The sequence below is a fragment of the Cajanus cajan genome, chromosome 1 (assembly GCF_000230855.2).
Source record: "Cajanus cajan strain Asha chromosome 1, NIPB_CcT2T_4, whole genome shotgun sequence".
NCBI classification, from domain to species: domain Eukaryota; kingdom Viridiplantae; phylum Streptophyta; class Magnoliopsida; order Fabales; family Fabaceae; genus Cajanus; species Cajanus cajan.
In genome coordinates this window covers 38,866,833-38,892,729 of record NC_138517.1, presented here as the reverse complement: position 1 = coordinate 38,892,729, position 25,897 = coordinate 38,866,833, and the positions used below count along the sequence as shown (strand labels likewise).

Genomic DNA, 25,897 nt, shown 5'->3' with positions numbered 1-25,897 from the left:
TATTTACATATCAGAATCTGTTATTTGAATGGAAGGCTAAGCCTCCTAAGTATTTATAAATTTGTAATCTATTATTTAAATGGAAGGCTGAGCCTCCTTATTATCTTATATTACCTTTTAAGCTTCCTACTTTACTTAAAAGATCTTAATATATTATTTTTGAAAAATATGATACCTAAGCAACCTCTGGACTGTTGGATTGTTGGACTGTTGGACTGTTGGACTATTGGACTGTTGGATTATTGAATTGTTGGACTGTTGGACTATTGGACTATTAAATTGGATTATTGAAATAATTCTTAATATATAAAATATGAATATGATATGTGTAACATGCTAAAGGTTGAGTCTGTGAATGTATGACATGCATCATATGCATATATACTCCAGGTGTGCCGCTGAGGCCGCATACCCACGACTAACAAGGTGTACCTTTGGGTCACCCATGATATGCTAACAAGGTGTGCCTTTGGGTCACCAATGATGTAACCAGGTGTACCTTTGGGTCACCCACGATATGCTAACAAGGTGTGCCTTAGGGTCACCAATGATGATATGTGAACTTCCGTATGGCGCCACATGCATATATTTAAGAGTTGAGTCTACGACATCATTGCATGATAAATAATTATATATGATAATGATTATGTGTGTGTGCTATTTAACTTTTATTTCTTCATCTACAACTGAGTGAGATGTTTCTCACTCCCTTGTTGTTTTTTCTGTATATGTTTAAATTTATGTTGCAGGTGTTCATCATCATGAGGATGTTGGTGATGAGGCCTAAAGGTTTCTTGGGGCATGCTCTGATAGGATGTGACATCGGGTTTAGCTAGGATTTATCTCATGTTTTTCTTATTCTAAAAACATTTTCTTTTCTTGTGTAATTTAAATAAATTATAAGTTGATTCCTAACTAGGAGGCACTGCCACCTTTACTGGGATTGATTTATAATATTTGTTTTATTATGACTTCTTAAGTTATATATATATGTTAATGAATTTATGAATGTGCATCTTCTACCTTATGATACTTATTGTTTTATATCAATCTATGAAAATCTTTTATAAATATAGCTTATGTTTATTAATGATGTTGGGGTAGAGGGTGTCACATTTAGTAGTGGTATCAAAGCAAGCCGATCCAATCGGCCGTGAGTTATGAGTCTACTATGCTTGTTTGGTAGATTAATAATGTGATGAGTTGATTGATGTGCTAATGTGATGATTGATTATGTTGTTATTTGTGTGCAATGTGTTCTCAGGATTTGTATGATAGATTTTGATGAATGCTATTTTTGATTGCTTCTTTGATAATCGCTTATTTGTTTGATATTTCTTGCTTACGTAAGAGGTAGTGGTTTAGTGATATCGCTTGTGTTGAAAGCATATGTGTGAATAATAGACGAGATACTGTGCTAATATTATAGGAATTATTGAGGCCTTAGATTTGAATAAGACATGGATTTATTTTAAGTGTACTAAGAGTTTACGATTAGTGAAATTTTTGAAAGCTATAGTTGTAGCGATTGAATTCAAGGATGACATATGTCGAGAAATGGGGTTTTGGTATTTTTTTTTTTTAAGGAGAAATTGAAGAATTGATGATTTCTAGAATTTGATAGCCGCATATTTTCTAAGTCTTTTTTATACGAATATGTGAATCGTTGGTTTAAATTTGTGGTGAGAAAATTTGATTTAAATTTGAGGTGGTAAGAAGTAAGTTTGGAAGGATTGAGGTATTTTGTGGCTTAGATGTTGATGCATTAGTGTGTAGGGGATGTTTGCACTCCCGTTATAGTTACTTTGATGAGCAAAGGTCTAGTTGTAAGCATTGAATATATCTGTGGTGATTTTTGAATTTTTAGCTAAGAAGATGATCCTTTTAAATTCTGATGTCTTCATAAGAGTTGTAGTTTAATCACTTAGCTTTCTTTGGTGATAGGTTGAGATCACGTGGGATGTGTTGTTTTCTTTGGTAGTTGTTTAAAAGAGAAGTTAGGCTGTATAATAATGTTTTTGGGTTAGTAGGCAATGCAAGGATAAGAATTGACTTTGTTAAAATATTTCGGTGCGTTATCATATGGATTAAGAGGTTGTTTAAGGTTGTATGATGCTATGTGGTAAAGGTTGTTCATATGGATGGTATATATGAAGGTTTAAAGTAGGTATTCGAATATGATTTAATATGCAGGTAGGTTGATATGTGGATAGATGACCTTAGGGATCAATTGGTGAATGTAGTGTGGTTAGTAAAAGTGATCTTAGGGTATGATATGATCATATTGTAGTTAAGGGTGGAGATATATTCAAGACGGATGTATGTTGAGTTATCAAAGTATTATTATTTTATTTTATCTTATTTTTATTGATTGAGTGATTGCTTGTTTAATTGATTAATTTATTTTTATTGTATGAGATAAGTTTTCTTGTCCCTATAAATTCCAGTTGAGGTAAACATGGATATGACTCTTGTAGAAGTTGTGTTTAAGTGGGGAGATATCTAATCCAGTTAGTGAAGATAAGAGTTTTATGATATTAGTTTATTATTATTGGAGATTTATTAAAGGAATTTTTAAGATAGCATTGCCCTTAACTATATTCACTAAGAGGGGTATTGTCTTTATGTGGGATAGTAGGTATGAGAGTAGTTCCAACTCTTAAGGCAAGATTGACTAATGTTAATACTACTAGATTTTAGTAAGTCTTTTGTGGTATATATTTATGTTCCTAAGGTAGGTTTGGATAGAATGTGAATGCAAAATGGATCAAATAATAGCTTATACTTCTAGAAAATTGAGAATTCATGAGAGGAATTACCTTACCCATGACCTTGAATTGGAGACATTACCTATATGATTCTAAGCTTGAGGTATTCAGTTTTAAATATCTATTGACCAAAAGAGATAGTTAGAAACTTCTTAAGAAATAAGATTTTGATCTTATTAGTTATTTGGCCAAAGCCATTGTGGTAATTGATGTTTTGATTAGAAAACCTTTATATTTTCCTTATGATTAGAAAGATGGATCTTTTTAAGAATTTAAGTCTGACTTGTGAGATTACTCCTAGTGGTGAAAAATTAGGTATGACTCGAATAACAAGTGGATCATTGAGAGAAATTGGAGAAATACAATTAGTTGATTCATATTGGTAACAAGATATGAGGATATAGAATAAGGTGATGGATAGAGGTTTGACTTGGTTGTAGATGGAATAGTAAAATTAGTGATTTGATATGTGTATCTAGTTAACATGCTTAGGTGTTTGATCTTTATAGATGATTATAGAAGTAATATCAATATTGTGATAGATCCCTTGATTACGATGATCACTAATATATTATTTTTGATTATTTAAGAATTGGATTTGATTGAAGAATTTAGAGACTTATGATTGATGTGTGAGATTACCTCTAGGAATATTGAATTGAGTATGATTGAAAATAACTAGTGAATTAGTGAATAAGATTATAGAAGCTCAGGGGTTAGAGCCTTTCCTAGTGAACCTAGTGGAAAATATTAGTAGGAATATGATTAACCTTTTCTAAATAGAAATTGATGTTGTTTTGAGATGCAAGAATAAATTTGGGCGCTTAGTAATTTTGAATTAAGAAAAATGATTTTAGAGGAAGAATATAAGAGTACTCTTTTATTTAAGAACTACTACGATGTATCAGAGTAGCGCAGCGGAAGTATTGTGACCTATGATGAAGAGAGGAGTGAAGCAATTGTATACTTGTGATTAGCATACTATAAGTCTTTAAGAATTTTGTAGCACTTGGACGCTCCATGTTGGAAGTAAAATGGTGAATGGATAAGACTTTAGTGATAGATTTGTCTGAGACACTTAAGAGATTGATTTTGTTTATATGGATAGGCTTGTTAAGGTTATTTGTCTTACCCTTAGAAATCATTTGATGAAATTGATAGAGTTGTACATCAACAAGGTAGTGATGTTGCATAAGAATTAGAAGTAAGAATGCAAAGAGTTTACCATTGCAAAAATTTCGGGGACGAAATTTCTAAAGGAGGGGAGAATTGTAACATCCCAAATTTTATTTAATGAAAAGAAATATTTTTTTATGTATTTATTATGTGAATAAGTATTTTATTTATGTATTTTACTATTTACGTATACGTATTTTACTATTTATGTATACATATTTTTACTATTTATGTATACGTATTTTACTATTTACGAATACGTATGTATGAATAGTATTTTACTATGCAATTGCACAGTGAAGGGCGGCTGAAACGTGGGCTGCGGATTCTTTACGTTTCAAAATTTTAATTAATTTGAATATAATAATGAATAGTGCATAGTGCATAGTAATTTATAATATTATTTTAATGAATAGTGCATAGTGCATAGTAACTTCAAAAATTCTATAAATAGGGGCCTAAGGTTTTGAAAATTTAGAATTCTAGAGAGAAGGAAATTCTGGAGAAATAGAGAGAGAAAGTAAGAGAGAGAAGGAGAAAGAAAAGGAGGTTCTGCTCCAGTGCCGTGTTTAAGGAGAAAGAGGAAGAGATTCTGCCCTAATTCCGATTCCTTTTTAAGGAAAGAGAAGAGGAGATTCTGCCCAAGTTTTTAGAGAGTTATTGCGCTAGTTCCAACTCCTACTTATCCAGGTAAGGGGGGAGTGGGAAACCTCGCTTGGGGGTGTGGGAATAATTGTTAAATAGTTTGTTTGTTGGATTGGCTCCCGATCCCTTGCCTGTTGTTTATTTCTTTGAATATGTATTATTGATGTGTTTTGTTTTATATCTTATTTATTTACATATCAGAATCTGTTATTTGAATGGAAGGCTAAGCCTCCTAAGTATTTATAAATTTGTAATCTATTATTTAAATGGAAGGCTGAGCCTCCTTATTATCTTATATTACCTTTTAAGCTTCCTACTTTACTTAAAAGATCTTAATATATTATTTTTGAAAAATATGATACCTAAGCAACCTCTGGACTGTTGGATTGTTGGACTGTTGGACTGTTGGACTATTGGACTGTTGGATTATTGAATTGTTGGACTGTTGGACTATTGGACTATTAAATTGGATTATTGAAATAATTCTTAATATATAAAATATGAATATGATATGTGTAACATGCTAAAGGTTGAGTCTGTGAATGTATGACATGCATCATATGCATATATACTCCAGGTGTGCCGCTGAGGCCGCATACCCACGACTAACAAGGTGTACCTTTGGGTCACCCATGATATGCTAACAAGGTGTGCCTTTGGGTCACCAATGATGTAACCAGGTGTACCTTTGGGTCACCCACGATATGCTAACAAGGTGTGCCTTAGGGTCACCAATGATGATATGTGAACTTCCGTATGGCGCCACATGCATATATTTAAGAGTTGAGTCTACGACATCATTGCATGATAAATAATTATATATGATAATGATTATGTGTGTGTGCTATTTAACTTTTATTTCTTCATCTACAACTGAGTGAGATGTTTCTCACTCCCTTGTTGTTTTTTCTGTATATGTTTAAATTTATGTTGCAGGTGTTCATCATCATGAGGATGTTGGTGATGAGGCCTAAAGGTTTCTTGGGGCATGCTCTGATAGGATGTGACATCGGGTTTAGCTAGGATTTATCTCATGTTTTTCTTATTCTAAAAACATTTTCTTTTCTTGTGTAATTTAAATAAATTATAAGTTGATTCCTAACTAGGAGGCACTGCCACCTTTACTGGGATTGATTTATAATATTTGTTTTATTATGACTTCTTAAGTTATATATATATGTTAATGAATTTATGAATGTGCATCTTCTACCTTATGATACTTATTGTTTTATATCAATCTATGAAAATCTTTTATAAATATAGCTTATGTTTATTAATGATGTTGGGGTAGAGGGTGTCACAGGAGATGCTGGCCCGCCCCGCCTAAGGGTGGGCTGGCGGGTTGGCCCGCCAACCCGCTTACAAAAATAAAAAATAAAAAAAAATGGAAAAAAAATTTATTTTATGGTTAAATAAAATTTTTTTTGCTACAAATAAATAAATATAATCATATGAAATTAAAAATGCATACATATTGTACTTAATATATATTCAACAAAAATAAATTACAAACTTAAAACAAAATCAAATAGAAATTAGTCCATTTACACCAAAATCAAAACTAAATTATAAACTTACAAATTATTTATACACTAAATTTTTTGATAGTCCACAAACAAGTTTAAATACAATTAATTAACTTTAAATTTTTATTTTAAGAATATTAGAAGCTCTCTTGAAAGATGTCTCTACTTTTTTTCTTAATCATCTTCATCCTCATCTTCTACATCAAAATAAAATAAACATAAAAATAATTAAATTAAAAAATATATATATATATGCGGGCCGGCGGGTTGTGGCGGGCCGGCCCGCTATTTGGCCCGGCAGGTTGGCGGGCTTGGCGGGGCGGGTTTGGCGGGTTGGCGGGTTGAAATGCTTGGCCCGGCCCGCCAATTTTTGGAGGGCCAACGGGCCGGCCCGCGGGCCATGGCCCACTTTGCCATCTCTATGATTATCTTCTTCAACAAAAGTACTCAGGGATGCGGTTGAGTTTAAAAATTTATAAGCAAATTAAAATTGTGAAAAAGTCAAATAAAACTCGACAGGAAAGGGATTGGATTAAAAATTTTAAACCATGCCTTGTTGCCATGCCTAAACACAATATTAGGTTAGGAATTGACGAAGATTTTAACCACAGGATTATTCTTAGGGTATCATTGGGTGCTCTATATTGGTATGTATTTCATATTATCAACAAATAGAATATTGTGGAATTTGAACAAATCTAACTCAAAAACAAAGGAGGAAATATGGGTACTATATTTTGAAAACTCTAGAAGCTAGCAATGACAGTACACACTTCAGATGATACTCTAATAATACGTTGAAGTTTTATGGATTAGAATTTAGATAGGGGAAAAGAAATAAAAATATATTTTCACTAATAAAAATCTAGATAATATATGTAAAATACTCATATATATTAATAAGTAATAATCTAGGTTAACTACAAGTGAAATACATCAATATAACAATAAGACAATATAATGTTATTAGAATTTCTTCATAAACAATCTTCTACTATAGCTAAAAGAAATTAACTCATATATTAAACACAAACAATTATCTTACACAATAATGTTTTTAGAGACTATTTTTTGATGGGAAGATTTTTAAGAATTCCCCTAACTTTTTATCTAATTTAATTTCATGTTTATTTATGAATTAAATTATAAGGTTTCTAAAATAATCTATCAATAGATAAAAATAATTGAGTTACAGTATAAATTATTTATCTTAAATCTAAAAATATAATTCATATTTTTTAAAATATCTATTTATAGAATATATATGTAATTTTAAAATATGCAATTTATTTGTAATTTATCATAAATTTTAGTTATATATAATAAATATTTAATGTGAAAAATGCAGGCTAAAATATTAGTATATCAAAATGCAGGAATTTCATAGCCTTTTACTAATGCAAAAAGTGAATTTTCAAATTCATGAATAGAAAACCTTCAAGTAATCTATTTGCTGTGAAATGTCTGCTTTCAGCAGAAATTTTAATGTCACCAAAATATTATTGATTTATTGTCACTTTGAGGTGTTAAAAATTCCTTTGTAACTTTGTAGGACAATATAGCTGCTATAGGCATAAAAACGCACAAAATGATGCCAACAATACTTGCTATAAACTTGCATCAAGTTATGAAGGAGTCATCATTTGTCATGATAAAAGAAGCATTACTGCCCAACTGGTTGATTCTTTCATGTCAAACTAAAAAACTACCAACTGCTGCTTCAAAACTACTCAGACTTCTAAACCACAAATCAACCAATTGTCTCCTCAGGCTCATTCAATTTTTTGTCATCAGATATCATCGTCTGTTTTTCCTGCTCCAAATAGTGTATTTTGTCGTTCATACTTTCTTTTCTGTATGCTTCAATCATGACAGAGTATGTTGTGTTATCTGGTTGACATTCTTTTTCTTTCATACGGTTGAAAAATCTTTCCATTTCCATCAAAGCATCTTCCTTTGCACATGCAGATATGACTGCATTGTAAAAGGAAGTATGCACATGTATCTGACGCTTCTCAGCCAAACTAACACTGCTAATTACTTTGTGGAAGATACCTGCATTAGCATAGCCATTGATAAGGCAGCAGAAAGTCTTGGTGTCTGCTTTCAAACCCTCAGCACACATTTGATCAAATGCATTTTCCATGTTTTTAGCATCACCTACGGCCGCAAATGCCTCAATCACATTGTTATAAGTTGAGGTCGTCCATGGACAGTTTGCCTTGCGCATAGACTGCATAACTGATGACATTTTGTCATACATTCTTTTATTACCATAAGCTGCAATTAAAATGTTAAAAGTGCTCCTTTGTGGTTGTATTCCAAAACTACAAAATTTCTCATACCATTTCTCCATCATATCAATTTGACCCTTATCACGAAAGGAACTGATGACTGCATTCATTGTCCAAACATCAGGCTTGCACGTGGTGCTCTCTATCATACTTGACACTATTTTCTCTATCTGATCAAACCTCCCAGCCTTACCATAACCACTTACAACGATGTTCTGGGTGAGAGTGTTTGGCATGATAGATCTTTTAGCCATTTCATCATACAGCAACTCAACCATTTCAAATTGCAAGGCCTCCACAAGAGCTTTTATCAAGGTACTGTAAGTGAAAATATCAGGCTGGCAACAAGGGAGATTCCTCATCTCATCAAGAATCGAAAACACTTCATCAACCAGTTTGTTCTGACAATATGCTGCAATTAAGGCTGTGTAAAGCTCAGTACTTTCACAACCATCTTCATGTATAGATTTAAAAAGCTGATGGGCGCGATGGGGTTGGCCAGATTTTCCAAGCAATACAATGAGTTTCATGTAAGTATCTTCTCTGGGTTGGTAATAGGGTTGGTCTCTAAGCATGTCAAACAACTGTACATTAAAAATACTAATTGAGTATAATACTCATAAGAAAACAATATACATTTACTCTTATGTACTCCAAGAGCTACCCAACTGTTGAAATTTGATCTAAATTTTAGTAAATGATATTTTAAATTTAATACAACAATAGGTGTGGTGTTTCTGTCCATATGTTGTAATTTCTGTAGACCAGTCACAATACTTTGGAATAACACAAATTTCTTAGCTTTAGCTCCTGCAAATTATTTTGGTGTTTTTGCTCTTGATTAACTTTATAAGTTTTGAAAATGATCTCTATTATGAGATAGCATGCATCTAAATAAGTGACGTTACATGTTATCTTAGAATGACCGCTTGTATACATAGATGCATGTCACAACATCCCTGATGTCTGATGGTGAAACAAACCATTTAGAGAAAAAATGCGAAACAACCAACAAAAATTTGTGGGAACCAAAAGGGACCAAGAGGAAACTCTTTTTCTGACATTCTCTTGCTAATAGTCTCTTTATCATTGGTTAAAATTTATTAGAAATCATAATTTTTAGTAGATTCTACTACTCATTTAGAGCCTGTTTGTTTCCGTGTTGGTTCTACGTCTTCTCCCTCATACTTGCGTTTTTTATGTAAATTTTAAAAGCTACAAATAATAGCTTTGGGTCGGATGTGACTTGATGCAGCCACTCCCGCGTTCTTAAATTTTAACCAAACGTGCACTTAATGAGTCTACTGTTTCTATAGTTTTAACCAATAGTAAAGTGTGTGTCAGATGCGTTGTTAGCACTCTTTTATTTTGTCCTCTTGTCACATCATATTACCCAGCTCACCTACACTTCTCTCTCTAGGCGTATATGAACATTAGGCCTTCATAGATGATTTTTTGAACTTGAAAACTAATGAAGGTAGTAGTAAAATTCACTACTTAATTACAACATCAAATTTCTTGTTTTAGTCAACACATAAGACTCTTAACATTGTCCCTCCCTTAATAACCAACTCTCCACCACTTTTACTCTATCAATCCTGACTCAATGATACCGACTTCACTCATTTATCAGTATTTAGTATTACACCTTAATTCAGTTTATATTTCCATAATCAACTCTCAACACCGATTGTTAGGACTTTTGCAGTAAATATAAGGAGAGTCTAATTCAAAAGCCTAGTCAATCATGTTGGAGAATTTCATATCTTAAGTAACACATCAAATTTCTTATTTTATCCGATGTTGAACTCCTAACAATTACCAAAGTGAAATCAACAAAAACAAAAGACCATTAATCTGACATAAGAATATCAAAATCCAACCATTAAAAAAACGTATACACACGAGTTTATCACGCAGAAAAAACTAAAAGAAAAAGAAAAGGGTAAATTTTTTTGAAGGATAAGACTGACCTCGAGGGCTATAACCCAGTGCTTCTTGTGAATCCTATGGGATAAGACTTCGGGGAGAGAGTGGACCCAGACCTTACTGCTCTTCTTTTTCTCCTTTTTCTTCTTCTTCTTGAGTGTCTTCTTCTCCGTACTCTCGAAAAACAATTCTTCCGGAATTTCTTTCGGAGGTCTGATTTTCGTCGCTGGAACTGGTCTTCGGGTAGAAGAGGCAGAGACAGCGGTTTTTGAGACGCGAGTGACCCGAAAAATGGGGTCTTGGGTAATGGGGTTTGTGTTGGATTTGGTATGGGAAATGGGAGAAGGAAGAATGGAAGAAGAAAAGGAGAGTGACATTGGAGCCATGGAAACAGAGACAGATGACTGACAACTGTGGAGGTAACAAAATTGTTGGTTTGAAGTTTTGCTTAAAGATATAACTTTATCTCTTAGGGGGGTGTATTGGTTTAGGATTTCGTAGGATTTTAAAAGATTTTTTTTGAGTAAAAAAATTCATTGGTATTCAATCAGGATTTTATGTCACTTAAAAACAATCCAGTGGTATTCAATCTGGATTTTTAGGATTTTTTAAAGAGTCCATTAAAATCCACTGGTATTCATTTGAGATTTTTTACAACTTAAAAACAATCCATTGGTATTCAAAAATTTAAGGATTTTAAAGGATTGTTGTGTGAGAGGGATTTTGAAAGACTTTCTAGTGTTATCTATAAATACCAGATTCATAAAACAATCTCATCCAAACCCATCGGATTTTGAAGGATTGTTTGAAATGATTTTTCAAGTGTTTTAAGAATTTTCAAGTGAGTTTTTCATCTTTTTTTTCTATGCTCCTGTCTTCTCCATTTTTTCTCTACTAATAATACTACACTATTGTTCATTGCTCATATATAATACTATTCTCATACCATTCTCCTATTTTGTGAAACTCTAATATGTAAATGATAGTGTCATTGACTTGTTTTATTTTTCTGTTCGTTCTCTTTAATTGACTTACTTTATTTTATTCTATGTAGTTGAATTTGTTCCTTTATATAACACAAAAAAATACTTGAAATTTTAACTTTTAAGTGATAATTTTTTTTATGACACACGTTAAGAAAAGAAAAAGGTGAAAGGTGAAATTGATATCATAATCTCAACAATATATATATATATATATATATATATATATATATATATATATAAAAGATGAATTTGTTAGGGTTTTTGTGAGTAGAATGAGATAAAAATGGATCTTAGTAGGGGGAAGAACCCTCTTAGCATAAAAATTGCGAATTCTCTATTTCCCTTGAATTTGTTACTCTTATCCCTCCTCCTTTTATGACTCAACAATTATTTTATTTTTTTTACTATGAATTTTTCTTTTTTATTTTTATATTATGAAATTAAGATTTTTTATATTTTAAAAAAGAAAATTAACATAAGACATTGCAATATCTAATTTTTTAGGATTTAGGATTTATGCCTTCATTAACTTATTTTTTAAAAAAGAAAATATTGTTAAAATATTTGTTAGAATAATTTATATTTATAAATATCGTTAAAAATTATCATATATATATATATATATATATATATATATATATATATATATTCTCTATATCTAAATACTTCTGTTTATATAAAAAAATTATATATCTAAATATTTTTTCAGTATCGAATATACTAATTTTTTTATATAAAAAATTATCTTATGTTTCTATATTTTCGTTTTTACATTTTTTTTATAATAACTGAGGTATTTGATCCATTTGGATAGCAAAAATATATTCGATCTTGTATGATGGTGTGCTTCTAAAAATAATAATATAATTTTATTGATTTTGTCTATTATCCGTAATTATTTATATAACTATTTTTTAACATATATTGTTTTAGTAATTCAAATGGGAGATTCACAAGGAAATAATAAAGAAAAATGAAAAGAGAAAGAAAACTATGAAGCTTGGATTAAGGATGATTCCGATGAATTGTTACAATTGATAGTGAATGCTATAAAAAGAGGATAGAATAGTATAGAGAATTATTATTATTATTTATCTAGACATTATTTTTTTTTATTTATTATTTTTATCTTTGACTCTTTTTAAATTTGAATGTATAATTTTTTTAAAATCTTATCAAATGTCAAAACTCCACAAAATCCCACAGAATCCATTAAAATCCTAATTTAAAAGTCTTGCAGAATCCATTAAAATCCTGATTTTAAGTCTTGTAGAATCTTGCAAAATCTTAAAAGTCATGAAAATCCTGCAAAGTCTTTTAAAATCCGCAGGATTTTTTTTAACTAAAAAAGTCCTTTGAAATCCTAATCCAATACACCCCCCTTATAGTTTACCTATTTATTATTTTTTTTCTCGTTGAATTTGATTTTTGTCTGTTTTTACTTCACTCTACATTTGAATTTGATAATTGGGAAATATCAAAATAGTTCAACTTTTTTTTACTATGGTTCCATGATGTTTTTATTCTAATTTAGTATTTTTAATAATTTATCTTTATAAAATTTTGTATATCCTTATATTATTTTTATATATTATTAAAAATATAAATAAATAAATAAATTTATAAAATAAAAACAAATGATCAATATTTAAAATATTTTTATATAATTATATTTTTTTATTATAGGCTTATAAATTACAACATACATTAACATACATGATTAAGTATATATTTTTTAGTAAAGATAGAAAAGATTATAAAGATGGTCGCAATGAGGATTGAATTTAGGTTATCATGCTTCTAATTACCTCAACCTCTCCTCACTCAACCACTAGGCTAACCCTAATGGTCTTGATTAACTATATATTATCTCTCCAATAAAAAATGATTCATCTTTTCTCCTATATTTTATTTAAAATTTTAATTTTGATGATATTGGATAAATTATATTTTAAAAATAAATTTATTTATATAATATAATAAAAAAATTAATATACATGTATTAAAAATATAAATAAACAAATAAATTTATAAAGTAAAAACAAATTATCAATATTTAAAATATTTTTTATACAATTTTCTTTTTCATTATAAATTTATAAGCTTAAGATGTGTGCATGAGTATACATCAACAACCAACATACATGATTACACATAAATTATCCCTTCAACGGAAAATGATTCACTTTTTCTCTTATATTTTTTTTAAAATTTAAATTTTAATAATATCAAGTAAATTATATTTTAAAAATAAATTTATTGACTTTTTAAAGATTAAATTTATTGACCTAATTAATATTATTAATATAAATAAATTTTTAAATAGGTTAATAGGTCACGTTAGACTTTAAAAAATTCAAGCCAAACCTATAAAAATAGCCTATGACAGATAATAAGTCAAACTTAGACTTTAATTTTGTAAAATAGACTCAATTTATATATTCAAGTCTGATCCAACCTGAATTATTTTCATTTTTATTTATATCACTACATAGTAGTGATTATAGTGATAATAATAGTGACGGTGATTGAGGTGACTATTATAAAGGTATCAAAAACAATGATATTATAAGTGGGTGTTTATCACAAGTTTTAATCTAAATCATTAATTATTGTATTTATAATCTAATGTTATTTAATCCTCTCATTTCTAGTAACAATATATTTTTCTCATTATCTATAACCTATAATCTATAACAATATATAAAGTCGATATGATATTTTCGTGTATTCATTTCATTATGCCTTTTTTTTATCTTTTTTATCATGTTATCTTTTATGTAACACCACGATTTTTATAAAATTATATTAATAATATGTAGAATTTATGTTAATGTTTTAATGTGTTTATTAAAAAGATTTTTAATATTATTTAGTTATTTGATATGAATTGTATTTTTATATAAAACGTATGTTATTGTTACTAAAAGGGAGAAATATATTTTATATTATTTATTTATTTTATGTGAGATCTATTTTAATATAAAAATAATTTTTAATTAATATTTGGATTATTTGATATACAACTATTTTTATGAAAATATGTTTTATCAATAATTATATTTATGTTATTTATTAAAATGAGAAAATATGTTTAATTATTTTATGAGAAGGGAAGGAGGGACGTAGTGATCTTTTGCTAAATATTATTATTGTTATTATTATTATTATTATTATTATTATTATTATTATTATTATTTATTTTTATTATATTTAAGAAAGGAGGTTGTCAAGAGTTATTTTTAAGACTCAAGAGAATCATGAGGACGAGGTCACCGGGGAACTGTACGCATTTTGTCTTCTACTCATCAAGATAAAGGGGGAGTGAGAAACTTCACTTGAGGATATGAGAATAACTGTTGGATAGCAGGATTAACTCACAATCCCTTGTTTGGTGTATATCTATAAGAACAAACACTTTATGAAAGTTTTCTGTTTTTCTTTCTGATTGTTTTGTTGCATTCCTTATATAATTTTGAGTGTGAATATGTGTTCAATTTTGAGAATAGATAAGTTTTGATATAAATTAAAGTGTTCTATGAGTCCTTACAGAAATTCTACGAGAAACAAACAAATTTTGAATATTTTCTGTTTTGACTTTTGAGTTTTCTATTATATTCCTTAATGATTACTAAGTATGAATGTATGCTTAATTTTAAGTTTGAATATGTTTTTATATAAATTAGAGTGTTCCATGAGTTCCTACCGGAAATCTTATGAGAAACAGACAAATTTTGAATGTTTTCTGTTTTGACTTTTGAGTTTTCTGTTGTATTCCCTGATGATTACTAACATGAATGTATGTTTAATTCTGAGTTAAAATATGTTTTGATATGGATTAGAGTGCTCTATGGGTTCCTATAGGAAATCCTATGAGAAACAGACAAATTTTGAATGTTTTCTATTTTAGTTTCTGAGTTTTATGTTGTATTCCTTGATGATTATTGAGCGTGAATGTATATTTAATTTTGAGTTTGAATATGTTTTGATAGGGATTAAAGTGCTTTATGGGTTCCTATAGGAAATCCTATAAAATATGAATATTTTTTGTTTTGATGTTTGAGTTTTCTGTTGTATTCATTGATGTTTGCTGAGTGTGAATGTGTTTAATTTCAAAAACATATAAGTTTTAAGCCATGTTTGAAGGTGCTAATGGTGTGTGAGAATTGCCTTATTATTGTGTTAATGCAAGTGATGTGTTTGTATGAGCATGATGAGGATGAGGATCTCTTATATGTGACCTTATGACTATGAGTATGAGAAATGTGAAATGTGAACAAGTGACATGAGACCTGATGTGATATGATAAGTGAAATGTTGAGTCCATGAGTTGTAAATGTGTGACATGCATCTTATGCATTTATGTGATGGGGTACGATATATGCATTTATGTGATGGAGTATATCGTTAGGGAAGGCCCTCTATGTGTGAAACATCTTGGAGGAGTCCTAGGGGATAGCGTGGTTTGGAAGGCTCAATTTTTCCCGTTTGTGTGCATGAGACGTATCTTGCGCGACTTCACTATTCTGAAAAGACCCTAGCAATTCATCTTTCTAGTTGAGAGTGTGCGATTGAGTCGACATGTACTCTTAGACTACTCCAGGTATGTTGCTTCGGTAGCATACCACGTGATATGTGATTATAAGACACGTGAATGACGCTACATGCATGCATTTATGAGTCGAGTCCATGACATCATTGCATGATAATGAATGTGCATGTGACACTGATTGTGTATGTATTGTTTATATGTGAATTGTGCTTGTAACTTGTATTATGTTTGTTGTGTGCGTTGTCTAATATTTATTTCTGCATCTGAACTTGAGTGAGATGTTTCTCAGTCCGCTGTTTGCTCTATGTTTGTCTTTTATTGTGTTGTAGGTGACCATCAACATGAGGATGTTAGTGATAAAGTTTAGGCTTCAATTGGGCATGCTCTGATAGGACATGTGACATCGGGGTATAATTAAGACTAACCTAGGATGTTGTTTCCATTAAACTGTTTTGAAAACCTTAGTTTCTTTTATTTCATAATTTCTACATTGGAGTTATGGTTTATGAGTTATGAATTTTAATCTTCTACCTTATGATATTTGAGACACTTGTTTTATTCATGAAAGATGTTATCAACTATGAAAGATTTTATTTACTCGAAAAATTGTAGTTTACATATATTGTATATTAATATTGGGGTAAAGGATGTCACATTTTATATTTTCTTTTATTAATAAAAGACAATTAAGTAACTTTTATTTATTATATTAATTTAATAATTAACTAATTAATATTAAAGTACTTCACAATTCCCTCCAACTGTGTACCAACCTTCATTACATACAGGACAAATTTTGATTTTTCACCTTAATGGAACTACCAAAGATTAAAAAAAATCATATTTTATATGTATAAAATTATAACTATTTCTTAATTTAACTTAAATAAAATATAAGTATATATACTAGTACAAAAGAAGGTACTTCATGCCTCTGTAGTACCTTCCTTTAAACGTACACATGTTAAGTGGGGTAGTGTGTAGTTGTTGTAACTCAATAATAGTTTTAAAGATAAAACTTTTACATAAAAAACTTTTTATTACCTTTATTAATTATTATCTTGCAACTTTTACAATAAAATAAAATTGTCAAAAATAATGTTTACATCAAAATAAGAAATCACCTTTATATATATATATATATATATATATATATATATATATATATATATATATATAAGGGATCCGTTTACTTTAGGAGTAAATCTATCTAAATTTATTTTATTCAATAATCCAAGCTTTATAATATTCCCTCCATCTCACATTGACCGTAATACACAAATTAAAAATAATAATAAATGTATCACTTTTTTATACAATTTCGGTAAAATAGCATATTCTTCCAATAAACGCATCACTTTGAATTGTAATAGTTTGAATAATTTATGAAGACAAATTAAGAAGAAGAAGAAAAAGCTAATTAATATTACATTGAAAAGTGAGAATATCACTTATTTTAAAATATTTTATAAATGTTAAAACTGTAGTTATTATGAGTTGAGGAAACATCTTTATTTCTATTTTTAGGAAGCATGTAGATGTCTCTCCATTTTTGGTGCCCAAACCAAGGTTTGATATAATCCATCAAAAGCTACCACCTTATTGGTATTTTTCTTGGCTACCACATTTTCCTAATATGAAGCAATCTTATTTCTTACACAAGATTTCTATTAGTGTATAAGAAATAAAAAGCCTCTCTTGCTTATATTTTACATAGTACTTTTTTTTCTCTTTGTTAATTGGGTTGAGCCTAATCTATTGCTGGCCCATTGACTGTTGTATCAAACTATATATAGGTGAATTCTATCTTTTGTAATCATCTTAACATAATTATACAACTAATATTCAATTACATATTTTCTATCTCTGTGAATTTCTTTATGGTATCTAGAGCAGGGTTTGAACCCTAATTTTTTTTTGTCCCCTACGTTTCCACTTCGTCTTCTTCCCTTCTCTTTGAGGTTTTTCTCTTTAATTCTATGGCAACTTCGTCAAATGTTGCAATTGCATTTTCGTATTCTATCTTGAAAAAGCTTGACACCAAGAATTATTTGTTATGGTATCAGTTAGTGGAACCAATCATCAGAGGACAATGATTGGTTAATTTTCTGGTGAATCCTGTAATTCCTCCAAAGTTTCATATAGATGAAGATCGCGATGCTAGACTTGTATATAAAGAATTCTTAACTTGGGAGTAGTAATACCAATTTCTATTATCTTGGCTCTAATCTTCTATTTCCGATGAAATATTGCTCAGAGTCATCAATTGCAAGATTGCATAGAGTTTATGGGAGAAAATACATGCATTCTTTCACTCTCATACAAACGCTCATGCATGACAGCTTCGTAATGAACTTTGTAAAACTACAATTAAAGGTTATTCAATGCATGAGTACTTTCTTTGAATCTAGTGCCTTGATGATGCATTTTCTACTATCGATGAACCAATTTTTGCAAAAGAACATCTTGATATTGTTCTTGAAGGTTTACTTGAGGATTATGAGTCCACAGTGGCTTTTATCAATAGTAAGTTTGATCTACTTACCATTGAAGAAGTTGAGACGCTTCTCTTAGTACATGAATCATGCCTTGAGAGATTTCGCAAGAAAACCCTAGTTTTTGTAAATCTCACTAAGGTTCCTTCTTCACATTCATCTTCTCTATCTCAACCTCAGGCAAATACGATTCATAATGTTGCCTTTAATAATTCTCAACTTGTTGATATTCCTAATTTTCAAGGAGGATATGGTGGTCAAAATGGTGGTTGTCGTGGTCAAGGTAAAGGTCGTGGTGATCATGGATCCATGTAGTGCCAACTTTGTGGTAAATTTGATCATGCTGACATGTTTTATTATCATCGTTTTGATCAGGGACGAAACTACATAGGAGATAGTGGGGGCACTTGCCCCCACTACCATTTTATGCATATATTTTTTTTATCCAAAAAATAATATTTTAAAAAATAAAATTTATATTCTAATAAAAAATATATATATATATATATATACATATATATATATAAATTATCATATGTATAAAATATAAATTTGATGGAGGTGTTCATTTATTTAATATTTTTAAAATTTTTGAAGGAGATTGTTCTCATATGTAATAAAAAATACCCATTAATAATGAATTAGTTTTTTAAAAAAAGTTTAATTATATAATATATATATATATATATATATATATATATATATTAATGTTCACTTATATAAAGTAATATGTTAAAAAAAATTAACTTTTGATAAAATCAAATTTGCACTATGCATGTTTACCTTTTATACTTTCTATTTATTGTATACGTTGATTAAAAAAATCAAAATAGGAAAGGTTGGAAGATTTATATTCTATTTTGAATTTGTATTATAAAATATATTTTAAAATAAATTATCATCTAAAAATTTATATTAGATATTAAAAACATTTTATATCATAAATAAATTAAACTTGTTTTTTTTATTAAAATTTAACATATTTATTTTTATGGTTTTATTAGTGTTAAATTATTATAAAGTAGGTTTTTAAGATTGTAGTTCTAACAAAACACTTAAAAAATATCTATGACAGATAAATAAGTCATATTAAAGACATGTAATTTTAAAAAAAGTTAGGTTCAAATCTATTAAATTATAATATAATTTAGTCTTACTCGATTTATTTTCATCCTTAATCATAATTATAGATATAAAAAATTGTAAAAATAATTATGATATATATTTATACTTTTAAAAATTATATGTAAAATTTTTAATACTACAAATATATGAGTAAGTATTGTCCCCACTACCTAAAATTTATGGATCCGTCACTGGTTTTGATCCAAATTTTTTATCACCACAACAATCCTTCTATTACACACAACCATGGCCTTACATGTCTGATTCACTAGCTATTTGGGGGAAGTGCTCCTAAATATTACTAGCCTTTTCAACCACCTACTGGTCAGTTCTCCAGAACGAGAACCTCCTTTGCCACAAGGTACTGTTGGTGATTCTCTCTCACCTCGTCCTCATGCCATGATTGTTGGAGTTTCTCATGGCTCCAATGTTGTTTGGTATCCTGATTCAATTGCATCCCATCATGTTACTTCAAATATCTAGAACATACATTAGCATATTCTGTTTGAAGGTTTTAACCAAATGATCATTAGGAACGACTAAGGTTTAAATATCACATCTACAAGTTCAACTATCATTCCTTCACCAATAAATTCCAAAGTCCTTTTATCTCTTATTAACTTATCATATGTTCCTTCTATTACAAAGAATCTTATAAGTGTTAGTCAGTTGGCTTGTGATAACTCTATTGTTGGATTGAGCACTTACTACTAGGCCAAAAGCTATAATTGATAATCAAGGCACAACTCTTTCTACTTAATCGTAGCAGCCCAAGCGCCATGTGTCTCGATTGTAACTTGACGCACTCAAGCCTTCACCACAGGACAATTGATGCAACCCATCAACCATCTCCGCCTCAACAATTGCTCCCGTTGGGAATAGAACAAATGATCTTGGCTCTGATACCACTTGTTAGATCGAGTGCTTACCACTAGACCAAAAGTTATAGTTAATAGTCAGGGCATAACTCTTTCTACTTAACCATAGCAGGCCAAGTGCCATGTGTCTTGATTGTGACTTGACCCACTCAGGCCTTCACCACAGGACAATTGATGCAACTCAACAAAATCTATATTTTTTGAATTTCATCCAACCTCTTGTGTGGTTAAATCACAAACAACACATGAAGTTCTGCTTCAAGGTTTAGTAAGAGTGAATGGTTTATACCAATTTCCCTTACTGTTGCAACGTTATCAAACTACACCTAGTTTTTCTTCATTTTCAAATTTCGTTAAAGGTTCTATCACTCCTTTTTTTACACACCACTATTTTTTATGATGTTTTTTCTTTATGGCACTTACAACTAGGACATCCTAGTGCTGCAATACAAAATTTAGAGCTTAAAAATTGTAATATACAATCCATGAATAAAAGCGCTACTAAATCTTATACATCTTATTGTTTGGGAAAAACTTATAGGCTTCCTTCCTCTCTTTCTACTATTATTTACACATTCCGCCCTTTTGAATTGATTTTCAATGATCTATGGGGTCTTGCTCCTTTAAAACCAACCTCTGGTTTTTCATACATTAGATGCATATACTAGGTTCACATGGATTTATTTGCTTAAACAAAAATTTGAAGCCTTAAATGTTTTTAAACAATTTCAAACTATGGTTAAAAAATAGTTTAATACTTCCATTAAAGCCTTGCAAACTAACTAGGGAGGAGAATTTAGAGGTTTCACTCAGTATCTTTCTCAACAAGGCATCATTCATAGATTAGTTTATCCTCACACACATCATCAAAATGGTGTGGTTGAGAGGAGACATAGACACATTGTTGAGCTTGGACTTACACTTCTAGCTCAATCTCAATTGTCGTGCAAATTTTAGGATCATGCTTTTCTAACTAGAGTATATCTTATTAATAGACTTCCAACTTCATCTTTAAATTTTGAAATTCCTTTTATAAAACTTTTTATAAGCAACCTAACTACCATTTCTTAAGAGTCTTTGGTTGTTCTTACTTTACCTTACTTAATTAGGCAATACAACAAACACAAATTTTCATTCAATTATCAAAAGTATGTTCCTTAGGTTACTCTATTTATCACAAAGGTTATAAATCTCTTTCTTCCATTGGTCAAATTTTTGTTTCCAAAGATGTTACATTTAATGAGCATCAACTTCTCTATTCTACTTTTTTTTCCTACTCCTACAGTTTCACATCCTAGTTTTATTTCCCTTCCATCAATACCCATAAGATATCCCTATATTATTTCCACTTCATCCTCACAGTCTATCACATCACTAATTGTCTCTTCTCATCATAATACCTCATCTTTACAAGATATTTCTCATTTTGTTTCCTTACCTACTTAAGAGGTTTCCTATGATAGTTTACTATCAGCTTCACCTTTGTTTCCTACTAATGTATGTCCTTAAAATGTTCACCCCATGCATACTTGAGCTAAGTCTGATATTGTTCAAAGATGTATTCATCCAACTCTCTTACTTACTCATGTTGAACCAAAATCTCACAAACAAGCCCTTGTTGATCCCACTTGGTTGGCTGCTATGCAAACCAAATATTCTTCTTTTTTCACTCAAAATACATGGACTCTAACATCTTTTCTTGTTGGACAACATCCTATTGGTTGTAAGTGGGTGTGTCAAGTTAAGGAAAATTTGGATGGCACAATTAATAAATATAAAGCTCGTCTTATGGAAAAGGGTTTTCATCAACAATTTGGTTTTGATTATAATAAAATGTTTACTCCAGTAATCAAACCAATAGCAGTTCATCTTGTTTTGATTTTGGCTCTTACTCATAGCTGGCCTTTAAAGCAAATTAATGTCAATAATGCATTCTTAAATGGATTTCTTGCAGAAGAAGTATATATGTGTCAACCACTGGGGTTTGAGGTTGCTAACAAATCATTGGTCTGTAAACTGGACAAGGTCATCTACCGTCTAAAATAGGAACCACATGCTTGGTTTGAAAGATTGCAAGCTACATTATTCCAACTTCATTTTACTACTAGTAAATGTGATCCTTCGTTGTTCATATATTCCAAAAATGGTTCTAAAATATATGTTTTGGTTTATGTGGATGACATTATAATTACAACCAGTAACTCATCACTCATTTAGACTTTTATCCAACAACTCAACTCTAAATTTTCTCTCAAGGGACTAGGTGACTTGGATTATTTTCTAGGGATTGAAGTTCGCTTTAAACTTGATGGTTCGCTTTATCTTACTCAATCCAAGTATATTAGGGATATTCTTTCAAAAACCAGTATGTTGAAGGCCAAACCTATTTCTTCACCAATGGTTGTAAACTAACTAAAACTGGTTCAAAAGTTTTGTCTGATGCATCTCTATACAGATCTATTATTGGAGTTCTTCAATATGCAACAATTGTTAGAAAAGAATGGCCCAATCCAAGAGGGGGTGAATTGGATTCAATGACCCTTTAAAAAATTTATCAGAGTTTTTGGATCTTAAATTCAATCAAAACTTTTCTATGACAGAATTTTCAAATGAAGCACTCTTAAAGACTTGTTACAATGATATGAATGCAATGTGCAACTTGATTACAAGACAATGAGGTTCAAATATAATATCCAATTATAGATTTAAACCATCAAAATTCACATACACATGTTAATCAAGTTTTATCTTCTTTAAAGCACAACCAAGAAATTACAAAATAAGAGATAAGGTTGAAGAAGATTGCACAAGTCTTTTATACTGATTCAGCCACTCCACATGTGACCTACATCCAGTCCTTAATCACCACCTGATTAAGATTTGATCCACTATCTTTTAGCAAGAAGGTTTACAAGCACACACACATGCATATACTTCACTACAAAAAGATAACCACTTTCTTGACCCCAAGAAAGTAACCCTTGTAGAACCCACTACAAGAAACTTCACCACTTGAGAAACCCTTCTCAAGATTTTTCACAAAGATTCACAAAGAATAAAATGAAACGAATTCACCTGGAATTCTTGAACAAATCTTTGTCTTCCTCTTTCAAGTGTATGATGATGATGATGATTTCCTCACAAGCTTTTCACAAACGTTTTTCTCTTGGATTTCACAAAGAAAACTCTCCAAGATGTCACACAGACTCTCTAAAACGTTTTTACCAGTTGATTATCAGTTCTTACTCAATGTTATGAAGTTTCAAAAGAGTTCAAACTATTTATAAAAATTCAAACCCAGATAATCGATTATTTTAAAGAATAATCGATTATTTTGTTCTTCAGATTTCTGGAAATCAATCAAGAACAATTTAATCGATTATTTAGCTGGATAATCGATTATTCCAGAGAGTTGTTCTTGAAATAATCGATTATTTTGGCAAATAATCGATTATTACAGCAAGGCATTCCACTTAGCCCACTTGCTGAAATAATCGATTATATTTAACAATAATCGATTATTTTGAGTCAGTTCTTAAAACTTCATTTTAAGTCTCAAAATAATTTTCCAATGTTTAACTCATCATCATCTACTCCCTACTTGATTCTAGACAAGATTTGCTCAATGCACAAAGCACACACAGACACAAATATAACAATTCATTTATAACAATTTGCTTCCTAAGCTCTATTACATAGCTATACTTCAAGGTATTTTTCTTGAATCTTCCTTGACTTTGTTTTTGTGTTCAATGTTGTTGTTGTACACTTGTTGTCTCCAAGTTGTTGTGATCATCAAAACTCTTAAAGTCTTCAGCTCCCCTAAGCTCAACAACAATTACTCATTTAGAAATCAACTTTGATATTAATAAAGTCTGCTAGTTTATGTCTTCTCCTCTTAAAGATCATTGGTCATTTGTCAAATGCATATTACGTTATCTAAAAGGCATCATTACTTGGGGATTGCATCTACTACCTACTCCTACATCTGCTCCCTTTTCTTTGACAACATTTTGTGATGTTAATTGGGTTGTAGATCCAGATGATCGTAGATCCACTTTTGGTGCATGTGTTCTTCTTGGTCCAAATCTCATCTCACGGTGGTCCAAGAAGCAAGTTGTAGTGGCTTGATCTAGCACTGAGGCTAAGTATCGTAGTCTTACTCTAGCTACTACAGAGGTTCTTTGGATTCAGACCTTATTGTCTAAACTTGTTGATCATAATAGACCAATAATTTATTGTGATAATCTCAATACATTTGCCTTAGCCCCAACTATGTTCTTCTTGCTTGTACAAAACATCTTGAGTTAGATTTTTTCTTTGTTAGAGAAAAGGTTTTGACCAAGCAACTTAAAGTTGTTCATGTTCCAACTTCAAAACAGCATGCTAATATTCTTACTAAAGCTTTTGCCCCCTCTCGATTTTGCTTGCTTCAATCCAAACTCAGTTTGGGTAATTGTGCTATTTTTCACCCAACATGAGTTTGTAGGGGGTATTAGGGTATAAGAAATAAAAAGCATTTTTTGCTTATATTTTACAATGTACTTTTCTTTTCTTTGTTAAATGGGTTGGGCCCAATATGTTGCTGACTCATTGACTGTTGTATCAAACTATATATAGGTGAATTCTATCTTTTGTAATTATCTTAACATAATCAATACAGTTACTATTCACTTACATATTTTCTCTTTGTATGAATTTCTTCAATTTCATGTGTAATAAATTGCCCTTCAAAGCTTTATTTTGCACACTTGTATCCCTTCTTTATTCTTAAATTCATAGTCTCTTCACTCCCCCGAGAGGTCTACATATCATTTCCTTGTGTCTTTGAAGACCTTTCTTGCTAACTCTTCCTTGAAACTAATTTGCTTTCTCCTTTTAATTGCCTCCACTCGATCCTTAAAATTCCATCCTGAAGTTTGCTCTTTCCTATCTTATCAACTCTTACTTCCATGATAAAGTCTCTGTGCTGAGTATTCAAGCTCTTCTTCTCAAATATCACTTCATTTCATTATTTTTGTTTAACTTTAAAATCCATGACCAAGTCTCTAAAATGAGTACTCAAGCTCTCTCCAAGTATCACTTTATTATATTGTAATTTCTTACTATAACTCTCATGTACAAAACTAATGAGAGTGAATGTTATACAAAACAAAACTTATGTTCAGTATCATAGTTACGATTGATATTGTTCTCCAATTAAAATTGAAATTTCACCCTAGTAATATGCATAAATGGATATTATTGAAGTTTGTATTAAATGTAAACACATTACTAAGGTGAAACTCTAATTGTGATTGGAAAGTGGTATCTCTTAAGAAAGTGAATTTAAAACCTAACTCAACTTTACGAAATCGATTTGTAAGATGAGAATTACTTCTACTTATAAATACTAGTATGATCATTTCACTAGTTGATGTGAGTTTTCCAACACATCCCGTCACACACTAGACTAGACATTCCTAACAAAAACTTCGTAGGATACCCTTTGATATCATCTTAGAATGTGAGTTATTAAACCTA

At 30.2% G+C, this 25,897-nt stretch overlaps 1 protein-coding gene across 1 annotated transcript; it reads right to left on the bottom strand.

Moving 5' to 3' along the window:
- Nucleotides 1–7,704: 7,704 nt before the first annotated feature.
- On the bottom strand, nt 7,705–10,772 carry LOC109814872 (pentatricopeptide repeat-containing protein At3g06430, chloroplastic). Its single transcript, XM_020379390.3, has 2 exons — nt 10,383–10,772; nt 7,705–8,993 (listed from the first exon to the last, which is right to left on the bottom strand). The coding sequence occupies exons 1-2, from the start codon at nt 10,722–10,724 to the stop codon at nt 7,866–7,868; spliced, it is 1,470 nt and encodes a 489-aa protein (XP_020234979.1). The 5' UTR covers nt 10,725–10,772; the 3' UTR covers nt 7,705–7,865.
- Nucleotides 10,773–25,897: the final 15,125 nt, after the last annotated feature.